The following is a 14,975-nucleotide window of genomic DNA, read 5'->3' on the forward strand; positions in this document are numbered from 1 at the left end:
TTAAATAAACCCCACCACCGACCACCGAACTACACGGACGACCCCGACTTTGTCCCCACCCAACTCGACACCACTCATTGGCACCGCGACAACTCCTGCAGACTCGTCCGCAACGACGAGGACGATCCCAACTCACACCACGCAGCCCTTTCCGCCCTGATTCACTCCAGAGTTTGGCACCCGGGAGATGGTGACAACCTCGGGCCTGACTCCACCAACCCTTTTGCGACCCTGTTCGCAACCGAGAACTGAGGTGTCCACATGATGATTTAAAGGAGACACTTGGTGAAAAGTGTTGTCCTTTCTGATGGAACCTACAGAATGTTTTACGTTGTCTGTTTGTTAAATGTTGTTCGTCCTACAGGAGAATTTTCTCACCGCCCCACACCCATTCACCTGAACTTTTAGCTCTTTTCCAACTGGACAAGCCAGACGCTTGTTCAGCGGTACCAACTTGTCCACAGATACCTGGTCACCAGACCAGACGCCCATTCAGAGGAACTAGCTTTTCAGCTGATAAGTGGTCACCAGACCAGATGCCCGATCGTAGCTACTCTTCTGATTTGATGGTAGAATCAGAACAGTAACCCCACCATGATGACTACATTTTTGTCCGTTCTTTGGTCGCTCAGGCAGTGGAGAAACGGCGTGAGACCCGCCCTGCCTGCCCCCCCCCCCCCCGTTTGTCAAAAACGCTCGGGTAGGGAGGATACGGTATTGGTAGCCGTCCTACCCGGGGACTCCACACAAGTCTTACCCGTCGCGGCCCACACGCACCTCATTCGACCTTTTTTTTCAAAAACAGTTTTATTTTATTTCGGCAACCTTTGGGTTGCTGCCACATGCTATTTACATCTTAGAACATTTGGATGATAAACCTAGCACTGGTCCACCATTGGGAAGTGTGCCGTGTCCAAACATTTGTTTTGAAAAAAAAAAAAAATGGGGGGAGAGTCACATGCTGTGGCCAATTATAAGGGTTTAATTGGCCCCAAGGAGGACAGACACATTAACACACCAGATATTAAACCGAAGTATTTACACACACTACGCTTGTCTTACAGAACTCCAGAAGCTCCAAGTCCAGAGAAAACCAGCAAAAACAGGAAAAGGAAAGAAAGAAGACAGCCATGAGGGCTCCTTTCTTCGTGCTCAACATGCTTGTTATGGACTTTTTGTTGCACGGGAACGCGGACCCCATCACTCCAAACCCCTTTACTGTTAACACTTCACTGCCCAGTAGTACAGAGGGCCCAGTCACCAACCACGCTGCATTATCCTGGTGTGCCAAGGTCATAACTTGGTACTCTCTATCGTACATCATTGAGGCACTGTTGGCATTGGCTATACTCAGTTGTGCAGTACAGACCATGCGCCTCCGGAAGTGGAAAAGGAGAGCGTACTGCGCTCGAACCCCGGTCTATCGGATCCAATCCCCGATATTCGGCTATGACCAGACCCCAGACCCCCGCGACATATAAAGAATATTCACGTGCATTATTCCTGTAAATAAAGAAATATACGGAACGTTTCATTAAAAAAAAAATGTATGATCCTGAGCTTGACTGCCAAGCCAGGAAAGAGTATATTAAATGTTGTGATTGTTGTTGTATGTTTTAGGAAGATAGGATAATGCAATGTTTAGGAGTATAGAGTGTTTAGGTAAAATTAGAGGTTCCCAGTTTATTTTTTTTATATAGATACATGCCCCTGTCTGACATAGCGCCCTCAAGAATTGTTTAGGTAAATTTTTGTGCATAGCTAGGGTCAGAATAGTGGCCATGTAGGAGGTGGCCATGTAGGAGGTGCCCCCCCCCCCAGTTGGGAAACGAAGAGGACAAAATTTATGTGATTCTTCACGCTTCGCGTTAGGATCACAAGGCGGGATTGTAGCCATGTAAAATGGCTGCGTTCCGATTAATCTGGCCAAAACCCAGTTTAAAATGGCTAACCCGAAAGACTGCTGGGAAAAGCAGCCAAGAAGACACAAGCAGGCAGCTGCAGACAGTTTTGCATATTCAGCTCTGGGAAGGTAGCCCAGATCGATACTCAGGGCTATCAACAGCCCATCAACCCAGGTATTCGCAGTTGCATTCAGGACTGTTTGCAGCCAATCTATTCAGACATCCACAGTTAAATCGGCTATTCCCGGGAACAATTGCAACATATTAGCAATTGAATACCGGGCCAGACCTGTCGGCGCATGCAGTGGCCGAAACAAAGACAGGTGAGCGACCACCCCCCGATCGAGGAATCGCCTCACCATTGGACACATCGGCCCCAGAGATTGGGGACAGAATCCAATCACTTGGGACTCAGGGTCAAGGGCCGCCCCGGGAGGCGGGAAGCCCCTGGGCCCTATAAAAGTGAAGGTCCAAGTTCAGATCTCTCTCTCTCTCCTCTTCGCCTGCTCGAGACCTTTGCAAGAACAGCAACCGGCAACTGTAAGTTTGAATCCAGCGATCGCTATCCGGTAGAGACACCTAGCCACCGACCTGTGGCAGCCTTTTGAATCCCGCGGGCCAGATCTGATTGGACAAGCCATTCGTTTCCCTGACCTGGTGGGCTCTTCCTAAGTTAAGTATTGGCCAGTAGTGATAGGTTTATTATATAGAAAGTAGTATTAGTGTATTAATATTGCTTGTTGTATATAATAAATGACCATTGTTTTAATCCTTACTAAGCGGTGTGCTGTATTATTAATCATAACCTGAACTTGAACCACGTGGCGGTATCATAAAGATACCTGGCGACTCATGAGCAAAGGTGACGTAATCAGAGCAAATAGACGAAGGTTAAAAAGAGCAACACCGCCACCTTGCCCCATTTGGCCATGCACTGCTTCAGTATCTGAGGAAAACAAACTGAGCATTTGTGAGAAAATTATTACTCAGTAAGTGCTACCTGACAGCGCTGTTGATGACCCATCATTTTAGGTGTTGGATTTGTCCTGTTTCTTGTATACAGGATGTTCCTGGGCAATTTTCAACATGGCCGGGTAGATGCCAGTGTTGTAGCTGTACTGGAATAGCTTGGCTAGGGGCGCTACAATTCCTGGCGCACGAGTCTTCAGTACTATTGCTGAATATTGTCTGGCATATTAAGATAAAACTCAATATGTACAGAACAAGATATGTAAATCAATCAGTTTGTAAGACAGCCTTTGCAGCATCCCGTGCCTTCAGTCATTTCTTGATAGGAAGTGGATCCAACTGGCTAAAGACTGACATCTGTGATGTCGGGCACACCTGGAGAAGATCGAGATGGATCAACCAATCGGCACTTCTGGCTGAAGATTGTTGGGAATGTTTCAGTTTCATCTTTTTCACTGATATGCTGGGCTTCTCCATCATTGAAGATGGAATTTCCTCTTCCAATGAGTTGTTTAAATGCCCACCACCATCCATTGTTGGATGTGGCAGGACAGCAGAGCTTAGACCTGATCTGTTGGTTGTGGAATTGCTTAGCTCGGTCTATTAATTGCTGCTTATGCTGCTGGATTGCAAGTAGTCATGTGTTGTAACTTTAACAGGTTAACACCTCATTTTTAGGTATGCCTCCTGCACTCTTCGTTGAACCAGGGTTCAGCCCCTGGTTTGGTGGTAAAAGTGGAGTGGAGGATATGCCAAGCCATAACATTCCAGATTGCGGTTGAGTACAATTCTGTTGCTGCTGATGGCACACACTGCCTCATGGATGGCCAATCTTGAGGGAGTTGCTAGATTTGTTTCAAAGTCTATCCCATTTAGCATGGTGGTGGTGCCACACAACACGATGGACTTTGTCTCCACAAGGACTGTGCAGTGGTCACTCATACCAGTCATGTCATGGGCAAATAGATGAATCTACGGCAGGCAGGTTGGTGAGGATGAGGTCAAGTATGCTTTCCCCTCTTATTGAGTCCCTCATTACCTGTCATAGTCCTAGTCCAGCAACATATCCTTTTGGATGCGGCCAGCTCGGTCTGTGGTGGTATAACCCAGCCAACCATAGTGATAAATACTGAAGTCCTCTACTTAGGGTACATTCTGTGCTCTTGTCCCCCCCAGTGCTTCCTCCAAGTGGCATTCAACATGGTGGAGTACTGATTCCTCACTGAGAGGACGGTACATGATAATCATTAGGCGATTTCTTTGCCCACATTTACCCTGGTGATAGAGGAGCTGTGAGTGCAGTCAGTGCCCACATATAGCAAGGCTGGTCCAATATTCAGGCTTGAACAATTAAGCAGCAACTATTATGCACCACACAAATGCTAGGTAATGACTACTTTTCCTGCGAGAGTATCTAACCACCTTCCCTTGACCTTGGTATTAACATAATTGAATCCCCCATTATCTTGGGGGTTACCAGGAACCAGAAACCTAATTGGACTAGCCATACAAGTGCTGCAGTTACAAGAAGTTAGAAGCTGGGTATTCTGTGACAAGTGAATTAGCTACTGACTCATCAAAGCCTTCCATCATCTACAAGGCACAAGTGAAAGATATGATAGAATACTGTCCACTCGCCTGAATGAGTGCAGCTCCAAGACATTTAAGAAACTCATCACCAAGGGACAAAGAGGTCCTGGCACCTGATCCGCCACATATTCACTCCCCCAACATTGGTGCACTATGCCTGCAACATGCACTAGCTATAAGTTGTAGTGCAGCAACTCAACAAGCCATCATTGATAGTGTCACTGAAAACCACGGGCTGGATTCTCCGATTTTGAGGCTATGTCCGGAGGAAGTGTCTAGTCTTACAATGAAAAAGTCAGCTCTGCCCGGTGGAGGGCTAGCAGCCACACTACCTAAAATCCCCGGCTTTACCAGCAGATACAGAATTGGCCGGTCCGTGACTGCGCATGCGCACGACGGCGACCTGCGGTGGCTGCACGCGGACCTGGTCTGCCAGATAGTGCCCCCCGTAACACCACTCTCCTTCCTCCCCCCCGCCGCTGGACACAGTCCACAGCCACCATGCGAGGTCCCCCAAAACTGTGAGGTCACGCGACCGACGCTGTTCGGATGTCAGCCCATCGGGGTGAGAGCATCAGGGAGGGCCTCGGGACGTCTGTGCGGCGTACTCAGTGAAGATGCCGTTTTTGAGGGGGCGGAGCATCCGAAAAACAGCACCGCCCCCAATTTTGGCTTAAACAGGATGGTCCGGCCAATCGCCGAACGCGATTTTGCCATCGGCAATCGGAGAAAACAGCACAAGAACAAGACAAGCTGCAGGTTCCCCTCCAAATCATACACCATCCTGACTTGGAACGATTTTGCCACTCCTTCATTGCCACTGGCTCCAAACCTTGTAACTCCCTCCTAGTACTACTGCAGGAGTACCTTCACAACATGGGCTGTAGCGGTTCAAGGGAATGGCTCATCACCACGTTCTCAAAGTAATTAAGGTTTGGCAATAAATTTTAGCGATGCTCACAATCCGCGAATGGATAAAAAATACTGATATGATTACATTCTTAAACTATCTTCTTTTGGCAGAAGAAGATAATGAAAGCGGACTGCATGCAAACAAGAGTGTAACAGTTGGACATTTTGAATGAGTGGCAATGCAGTGTCAGCCTTACGATTCTAACACTTCACTTCAATATGCATAATATTAATTTTTTTTAAAGGATTAAGAATAAGCTAAGTTAATTACATGCATAACTTCAATTAATTAAATAAAGCAAGTTTAGATAGGGATGGCAGTGCAGGCTGCAACTGTAGCTTGTGGAAAGCACTGCTGTTGGGGCAATTATTTTTGCACTTAGTGTCTGCATCTAGAAGAATGCTCAGAGATGTTGAGCTGGAGTCTTATGTGCAAACATTGTGGGGAATCAGTGAGGGGTAGAGTGACCTGGATAATCAGGGCTGTAAGATCATCAGTTGCATTTGCAGTGTGACTCTGCATTGACCAAACAGTCAATCTTTCTGGTTTGAATTTGTATAAAAGCTTGGCAGTTAACTGTTCTCTGGTGCATTCTCCATCGCAATGCCTCTACCAGTCAGAGTCCACTTGCCAACCAATCAGCACTCTCTTCTCATACAGTATAAATTGTTGTTCCCTTAACTATTGGAATGCTCGAGAACTGTCCTGAGGAGCGCAAGACAAAATGGCTCGACAGCTTGTGTATTTTTTCAGCAATACTCAAGTTCTGTTGTACCAAAAGACTATTACTGGTGGCAATGGGGAACTCAAATTAAAAGACGAGTAGGCAGAATCAATGTTGTTTTAAGAAAAGGGAAATCGTGAAACCATTTGACAATTTTTTTTTGGGGGGGGGGGGGGGGATGGAACTAGCAATTAAAGGGGAACCAGCTTGGATTTTCAAAAGGCACTTGGTAAGGTGTCACATGAATAGTTGTTGCACAAGGCAAGGGTTCATGGGATTGGGGGCGTAAAGGATGGAAAATATAAGGTCGGAATAAACAGCTTATTTTCATGTTGACAGATTGTTATTTGTGGGTGCCACAAGGATCAGTGTTTGGGTATCAGCTGTTTACAATCTAGATCGATGACTCACTGACTGTAATGTATCCAACTTACTTAACAAGATAAAGTTAGGTGGGAAAGTAAGCTGTGAGGAGGGTAAAGGATCTGGAAAGGAATATAGATAAAATGAGTGGACAAGGAGCTACCTGGCAAAATATAATGTATGAAAATGTGAGGTCATTCAATTTGGGAGGAAGAGAAAAACAGAATTTTTTTTTAAAATCATGAGAAACTATTAAATGTTGGTGTTCAGATGGACTTGGGTGCCTATGTACATGAAACATATAAAATTAATATGCAGGTACAGCGAGTAATTAGGAAGGCATGTTGAGCTTTATTGTAAGGGGGTCGGAGTACAAAGGTAAGGAAAACTTGCTGTAATTTGCAGACCTTTACTAAGACCACACCTACAGTACTGTATGCAGTTTTAGTTTCTGAATTTAAAAAAAGGATCCATTTACCCCAACTAACACTATCATGGGAGGAGCATCACCTTATGAACTTCAAAAGTTTTTGAAAATCTCAGGGAAACCATGGATAGGATGAATCCAGAAAACAAATAAAATTAAATGTTTACTTAAGGAATCTGGTTCATGTCATCACATTCATAGAATCAATAAAAACTGCACCCCCAGTAAGGATATAATACATCAACACAATGATCTATTAAAACATATCAGGACAATTAAATGTTGCATTATCACTATCTATCCAATTGAACTTCCATATTAACACCTTCTTCCCCATTTGCAGTCCCGCAATAGCTGCTAAAAGGCTGAAGGCATACGCAAACTGAGCATTTATTTGTCTTTTGGGCCGGTCTCTCAGTATTGTCTGTAGTCTATTATGTGTGACATACTCTTGCCTCAGCATTATGCCACTTCTGACTGAAATTTGGCCTCAGTTGTGGGATAGGTTTGCTTTATATACACACCAGGTTTGGGCTTGAGTGCACAGTTTTTGTGTTGTTCTAGCCCAGTATCCTGGGCTATCAGTGCTGTGAAACTGACCTCAGCACTATGCTGGGAAACCACAGAAACAGAGAGGGGGTGGGGAAAGTTGCCAATGACACTTACCCGCCAGGTCTGATGATGCCTCAGTCCTGCTCCCCCAATGCTGCACGTGAGTTGGCACCTATGCCCACAGTATGAAATTTAACTTCCTTTGTCTGGAAGGTGCGGGTGACGGGGCTGAAAAAGAGAGGTGGCCACCTAAACAGCAAGTGGGAGAAAGGTGTGTTTATTTTTGAGTGGGCAGAACTCACAGCAAACTGGATTATTCAACATTTATCGTGGTAGTGCAGCAAAATGGATTGTTTATATGAAGGGATTTAAAATAAAATAAGTTGGAAAATTAATTCTCGCGATTCCTTTTTTTAAAGGATAGGCCAAATATTTATTTCACTAAAATGAAAATTTGAAAGTAGGAAGTTCATTCAAAATCTCTAGATACTGCAAGAAACCCCTTAGTATCATGTCCTCAATGGTTCTGATTCCCTAAAAAGACAGGTTACCACTAACGCTCGCATATAATATTAATCATGTATGCCTATTTCTACTAGATTACATAGTGCCATATTAGCAAGAGCTGTTCTTCTGTTAGAAGTGATCAGTAGTTAACAAAAGCTGTAAACCAGGTTACTGTCAGGCAAAAAAATAGTTCAGTTCTAATCCGAACTAATGCACAAATGGAGCAGAAACCTAGTACCTTCTATACATCTCTATACAATGAAAGATAACAGATACCTGGAAAAGAACCACAATAATTCAACAAGGTGTTCAGACAAGATTCTGAAAGATTCTGAAGACTGATTAGTGCAAGGACAATTCTGGATGCATTTTTCATATTTTTAAATATGCAGTATAAAGATATTCACAAATCGTACTCACAGTCAGACTTTCTCCCTGGAGAGCCTGCAGAATAAAGTTACTCACTACTCTGCCATCATTCATGTGCATTCTAGGACCAAATGTATTGAATATTCTTGCAACTCGAACTTCTACCCCTTCCTGCAACAAACAGATTTAGAAGATTGCATGCTTTAAAATCAATCATTTTTAAGGAAATAAGATTAAAGTGCATTGTATAGATTTAACAAAATTCATGAAATCGACATAAGCTTTCAATTAATTCATGGATGATTTCAAAAACTGAAAACCAAATAACATTAAACAAATCTGCTACAAAAAAACTCACATTGGAGATCAATATACAAAATAACCTAGATTTACAGAAAGATAAAATCTATCTGAACAATCATGATAGAGTTGAAGGTCACAGTATGACCAAAAGTTAAGGGATTGTATTCAGTGCAAAATAATTAGACTATTTTAAACACTCTGAAACCTGTGCATTCCAATTTGTCAGGATCCCAGCTGATGTTACTACTGAACAGTCAGGCAGAACTATGGCTCGATAGATTGTTAAACAAGAAAAGATTAGCAATAATACATTACTCCTTCACCCACCTATACCTTTACAGATGTACACAGATTTGTGTACACAAGTTAAAAAATATATACCTTATATTCTAATGTTCTCAGTAAGTGCACAGTCCATGTATACCAACAAGTGGAATGTGGTCAGGCACATCACACTCTGAAACCAAGTGACAGATGGCAACCAATACAACTCTTGTGGATTTCTCATCAAATGCCCCCAGATGCTTGACACACTGAGCCAACTGGTTTCACTGGAGCTCTGATTTTCATGGGTCTCCAAACTCCACTCCTGGAAAACACGCCTTGGAATCTGCTCCAAAATGATTTTCTCGGACGCGTTCATCAAGGAACCACCTCCAGGATTTTAACAATAATAACCACCTTTTATTGTCACAAGTATGAAGTTACTGTGAAATGCCCCTAGTCGCCACAACCTCTCCTTTCGGTATTCCTCTGCGTTGCTTTGCTACGTGCATTCGGGCTTTCACAGAATTTCTCATGTACCCAGCCATGACAACTACTGCCTCACCAAGATAATATAAAATGTCACAACCTTTTGATTCACCTTGAATGTCTGGCTTCTCACCTAGCTGATTTTAAGTCAGGTTCTTGCAGCCATCTCTTTAACTCCGAGCACTTTCTCTGCTTTTGGCTTGATTTCGTCTGAACAGGACCTTGTTCAATTTCTTGCTCTCTGTACCTTGACATAACGGTGTTCTGGTGACACACTTTTGCCCCAACTCCTTGTTATCTTGGACTTTCTTTTGTTACTCTGGAAAGACTGCTTTCTGCTGCTCCCTGGTCCTGCCCATTAGATCTGGGTCTAATTTTAAAAAAACAGCTCAACTTCCGGTGGCGGCCATGGAGTGAGTGGTCGCTTATTTGTTGCTCCTGTTCGTGGTGGACCTTTGAGACCTTTTTCCCCTGACTTATGGGGGATTTGATCAGCAAAATAGGAGATTGGCGAGGGAGAGAATAATTCCCCAGCGTATGGATTTGTGGAACAGAAGTGGGCTGAAAAGGAGAGATCGTTGGGCAAAGAAGGGATCGGAGTCTGCAGCACAGAAAACCAAGGCGGAGGCTCAGGGACTGGGATTGCTGGCCCTGTGGCCAACAGAGCAGCTGGTGGAATTCCTTCAAGAGAGCTTTGCCTAGCAAAGACAAGAGTACCTGGACTCGATTAAGACGGGGATTGACCAGGTGGAGCAAAGATTGGAAGCCCAGGGCAAGGTGATCCAGAAGGTGGAAGAGGCGGTGGCTGAGCACGAGGACCAGCTAACCGCGATGGCGGCAGAGATGGGGCTGATGAGGGACCACCAGAAAAGGCTGCAAGAGAAGATTAGGATCTGGAGAACAGGTCGCGCAGGCAGAACCGGAGGATCATTGGCCTCACAAAGGCAGCGAGGGATCGGATGCGGGGACATATGTGGTACATATGTTCGAGAAGCTGCTGGAGGTAAGTGCGTTTATTTGGCCCTTGGAGGTGGACAGGGCGCACAGAGCGCTTATGAGGAAGCCGCAGATGAATGAGCCGCCGATGGCAATGGTGGTACGAATGCACTGGTTCCTGGACAAGGAACAGATCTTGAGGTGGGCCAGGTTGACGAGAAGCTGCAAATGAGAAGATAACGAGCTGCGCATTTACCAGGACTTGGATGCGGAACTGGCCAAAAGGTCGAACTTCAATAAAGTTAAATCGGCACTCTTCAAGAAGGGGAAGTTCGGCATGTTGTACCCAGCTTGTTTGTGGGTCACTTACGAGGGTCAAGAACTTTATTTTGGATCGCCAGATGAGGCGATTAACTTTATTAAGGACAGGGGACTGGCAGGTGATGGAGGACATTGAACTTGGGGGGGCGAGTAATTCTGTACCTATGCTGTCAAATTTCTTTTCTCTTTGGGTTTTGTATGTATTGTTTTTGTACCAGTTTTTGGGCCGTTGCTCAGTTTTGTATGCGTGTTAACTTTGTTCTTAATGGGGAATGGTGGGTGGAATTTTCTTCTTTGTGTTTGTTGGGGATTGTTATGTTTTGCATATGTATGTTCGAGCGGGGGAGGGAGGAGATCAATTGGGGGGTAGGATGCTTGCGCCATGGGCGGGGGCTACCAGGCTAGCTGGGTGGGCTAGCTCATGGAAGCACAGTGGGTGGCGAGGTGATCAGTTTGTTGAGGGGGGTTGGGATTGCTATTTTGTTATTGGAGTGGGGTTGTGGAGTAGGAAGCAAGGGGGAATTGTTCTGCTGACAGGGGAGGGACTGGTGCTTGGAGACAAATTGGAGGTTGTTGACTGTGGACACCCGAGGGCGGGCCTGAGGAGGCATGGGATGCGGATTGGAGGCTTGCCTAAGAAGGATGATTGCTGATCGGCCGGGGGAGGCGGGGGGGGGGGGGGGGCGGCGAGCCACCTGACCAGGCTGATCACATGGAACGTGAGAGGGCTGCATGGGCGGGTCAAGAGGGCTCGCGTGTTCGTGCATTTGAAGAGTTTGAAGGCGGTGTGGCAATGCTACAGGAGACACGCCTGAGGGTAGTGGATCAGACTAGGCTGAGGAAGGGGTGGGTTGGGCAGGTAGTTCATTTGGGGCTAGACTCTAAACCTAGGGGGGGGTTACAATCTTGATCAATAAGCGGGTGTCATTTGACGTAGGGAATATAGTGGTGGACTCGGGGGTCGGTATGTTATGGTGAGTGGGAAGCTGGAGGAGATGCCAGTGGTATTAGTGAATATTTGTGCACCAAACTAGGAAGACGTGGAGTTTATGAGGTGGGTGCTGGGGAAGAATCCGTGGAGTTCGGACGGCCAAGAGCGAAGGAGTTTTTTCTTTCTCTCATGTTCACAAAGTGTACTCCCGGATTGATTTGTTCATTTTGATCTGGGCTTTGCTGGCGGGGGTGGTAGATGACGAGTATTCAGCGATTGTTGTGTCGGACCATGCCCCACACTGGGTGGATTTACGGGTGAGCAAGGAGTGGGGTCAGCGCCCGCAATGGAGATTGGATGTAGGACAGTTAGTGGATGCGGGGTGTGCGGGCGGGTGAGGGAGGCCATCCAGAATTATTTGGAGATAAATGACACAGGTGGTGAAGTTTAGGCAGCAATGGTGTGGGAGGCGCTGAAGACTGTCGTTAGCTGGGAGCTAATTTTGATACGGGCTCATACGGAGAAGGTGGAGTGAGCAGAGATGGATAGGCTGGTTAGGGAGATACTCCAGGTGGACAGAAGGTATTCTGAAGTCCCAGAGGCGGGGTTGTTGAAGGAGCGGCAGAAGCTGCAGATGGAGTTTGGTCTGATATCCACAGGGAAGGCGGTGAGGCAGTTGAGGAAGGCGACAGGGGCCATATACGAGGATGATGAGAAGGCCTGTAGGATGCTAGCACACCAGCTCAGGAAAAGGGAGGCGGCCAGGGAGATAGGAAGAGTGAAGGACAGAGGGGGGAATGCGGTCTTTGACCCAGTGGGGGTGAACAGGGTGTTCAAGGAGTTTTACAGTCGGCTGTATGAGTCGGCGCCCCGAGCTGAGTTGAAGGGGATGAGGACGTTTTTGGAAGGGTTGAAGTTTCCGAAGGTGGAGGAAGGGTCAGTGGAGGGGTTGGGAGCCCCGATCGGGATTGTAGAAGTAGTAGAGGGATTGGAGGCCACGCAATCGGGTAAGGCCCCTGGACCGGACGGCTACCCAGTGGAATTGTACAAAAAGATTTCTGGGATGTTGGGCCCGCTTGGGATGTTGGGCAGCATGGTAGCATAGTGGTTAGCACTGTGGCTTCACAGCGCCAGGGTCCCAGGTTCGGTTCTCTGCTGGGTCACTATCTGTGCGGTGTCTGCACGTTCTCCCTGTGTCTGCGTGGGTTTCCTCCGGGTCCTCCGGTTTCCCCCCATGGTCCAAAGACGTGCAGGTTAGTTGGATTGGCCATGCTAAATTGCCCTTGGTGTCCAAAAAGGTTAGATGGGGTTATTGGGTTAAGGGGATAGGTTGAAGTGAGGGCTTAAGTGGGTTGGTGCAGACTCGATGGGCCGAATGGCCTCCTTCTGCACTGTCAGTTCTATGTTCTGGTGAGGGCATTTAATGAGGCAAGGGAGCGGGGTGTTCTTCCCCCAACAATGTCACAGGCTTCGATCTCATTGATCCTGAAGCGGGAGAAGGACCCAGAGCAATGTGAGCCATACAGGCCAATCTCCCTACTGAATGTTGACGCCAAATTGCTGGCCTCGAGGATAGAAGATTGTGTTCCGGGGGTGCTGGGGGAAGACCAGACGGTGTTTGTCAAAGGCAGACAGCTAACGGCCAATGTTAGAAGGCTCTTAAATGTAATCATGATGCCCTCCGAGGGGACGGAGGCGGAGGTGGTGGTCGCTATGGACGCGGAGAAGTGAGACAGCAGAGAGTGAGCTTGGGAATGCGAAGCTGGGTGGGGAGGAGGTGCTTTTTATCCCTGGTAAGTGACTGGTAAGTAGTTTTTCTTTTCATTGTCTAATTTATTTATTTTTTCTTTCGTTTTTTGGAATTGTAGTTGTATAAGTTAACCTAAGGTTTAAGACATGGCAGGAGATCTCAGACCCGTGTCATGCTCCTCGTGTGCGATGTGGGAGCTCAGGGACACGTCCACTGTCCCTGGCTCCTTCACGTGCAAGAAGTGTGGAAGTGTGTCCGGTTGCAGCTCCTGTTAGATCGCTTGACGGCTCTGGTGCTGCAAATGGACTCACTTTGGAGCATCCGCAATGCTGAGGACGCCAGCGAGTTGGTCACACCGCAGGTGAAAGGTATTGAGGGAGATAGAAAATGGGTGACCAAAAGACAGAGCAAGAGTAGAAAGGCAGTGCCGGTGTCCCCTGCGGTCATCTCCCTGCAAAACAGATATACCGCTTTGGATACTGTTGAGGGAGATGGCTCACCAGGGGAAGGCAGCAGCAGCCAGGTTCATGGCACCGTGGCTGGCTCTGCTGCGCAGCTGGGCAGGAAAGAATGGCAGGGCTGTAGTGATAGGGGACTCAATCGTAAGGGGAATAGACAGGGGTTCTGCGGACGCAATCGAGACCCCAGGATGGTATGTTACCTCCCTGGTGCAAGGGTCAAGGATGTCTCGGAGCGGCTGCAGGACATTCTGGGGGGGGGGGGGGGTGAACAGCCAGCTGTCGTGGTGCACATAGGCACCAACGATATAGGTAAAAAACGGGACAAGGTCCTACAAGCTGAATTCAGGGAGTTAGGAGTTAAACTAAAAAGTAGGACCTCAAAGGTAGTAATCTCAGGATTGCTACCAGTGCCACGAGCTAGTCAGAGTAGGAATGTCAGGATAGATAGGATGAATGCGTGGCTCGAGAGATGGTGCAAGAGGGATGGATTCAAATTCCTGGGGCATTGGAACCGGTTCTGGGGGTGGTGGGACCAGTACAAACCGGATGGTCTGTACCTGGGCAGGACTGGAACCGATGTCCTAGGGAGGGTGTTTTCTAGAGCTGTTGGGGAGGGTTTAAACTAATGTGGCAGGGGGATAGGAACCGATGAAGGAAATTGGAAGGTAGTAAAACAGGGACAGAAACAAAAGGCAGTAAGGGGGAAAGTGTAAGGCAGAGAAGCCATAGTCAAAAATCAAAAAGGGCGACAGTACAAGGTACAGTGACTGAGGGGAGCTCAGTGAATAGGACCAGTAATACTAAAAGGAATAAAACGGGAAGTAAAAACATTAATGGTAAGCGACGCGGCAGGTTGTTACATGAAGATATGGGTTCAACGACAAGGAAAATTAGGAGAAAAGTTAAGAGGAAATATAACTTAGGGGAGGTTACTGATCGAGGTGTTAAGATTCAGAACAGAGGTAAAAAAGCCAACATAAGTGTACTTTACCTGAATGCTCGTAGTATTCGGAATAAGGTAACTGAGTTGATGGCACAAATCATCGTGAATGACTATGATTTAGTGGCCATGACTGAAACATGGTTAAAGGATGGTCATGACTGGGAGTTAAATATCCAAGGGTATCAAACTATTCGGAAGGACAGAGTGGGTGGTAAGGGAGGTGGTGTAGCTCTGTTATTTAAGGATGACATCCGGGCAA

The 14,975-nt window shown here is 46.7% G+C and overlaps 1 protein-coding gene across 1 annotated transcript in view; it reads right to left on the bottom strand.

Moving 5' to 3' along the window:
- The window catches only part of uxs1 (UDP-glucuronate decarboxylase 1), a 158,111-nt gene that overhangs the window by 39,666 nt on the left and 103,470 nt on the right, over window positions 1-14,975 (bottom strand). The window contains exon 10 of the mRNA XM_072476675.1: window positions 8,370-8,489. Coding sequence (XP_072332776.1) covers window positions 8,370-8,489 — 120 coding nt within the window. The remainder of the gene's footprint in view (window positions 1-8,369; window positions 8,490-14,975) is intronic.

Source organism: Scyliorhinus torazame, chromosome 15, assembly GCF_047496885.1.
Source record: "Scyliorhinus torazame isolate Kashiwa2021f chromosome 15, sScyTor2.1, whole genome shotgun sequence".
NCBI lineage: Eukaryota > Metazoa > Chordata > Chondrichthyes > Carcharhiniformes > Scyliorhinidae > Scyliorhinus > Scyliorhinus torazame.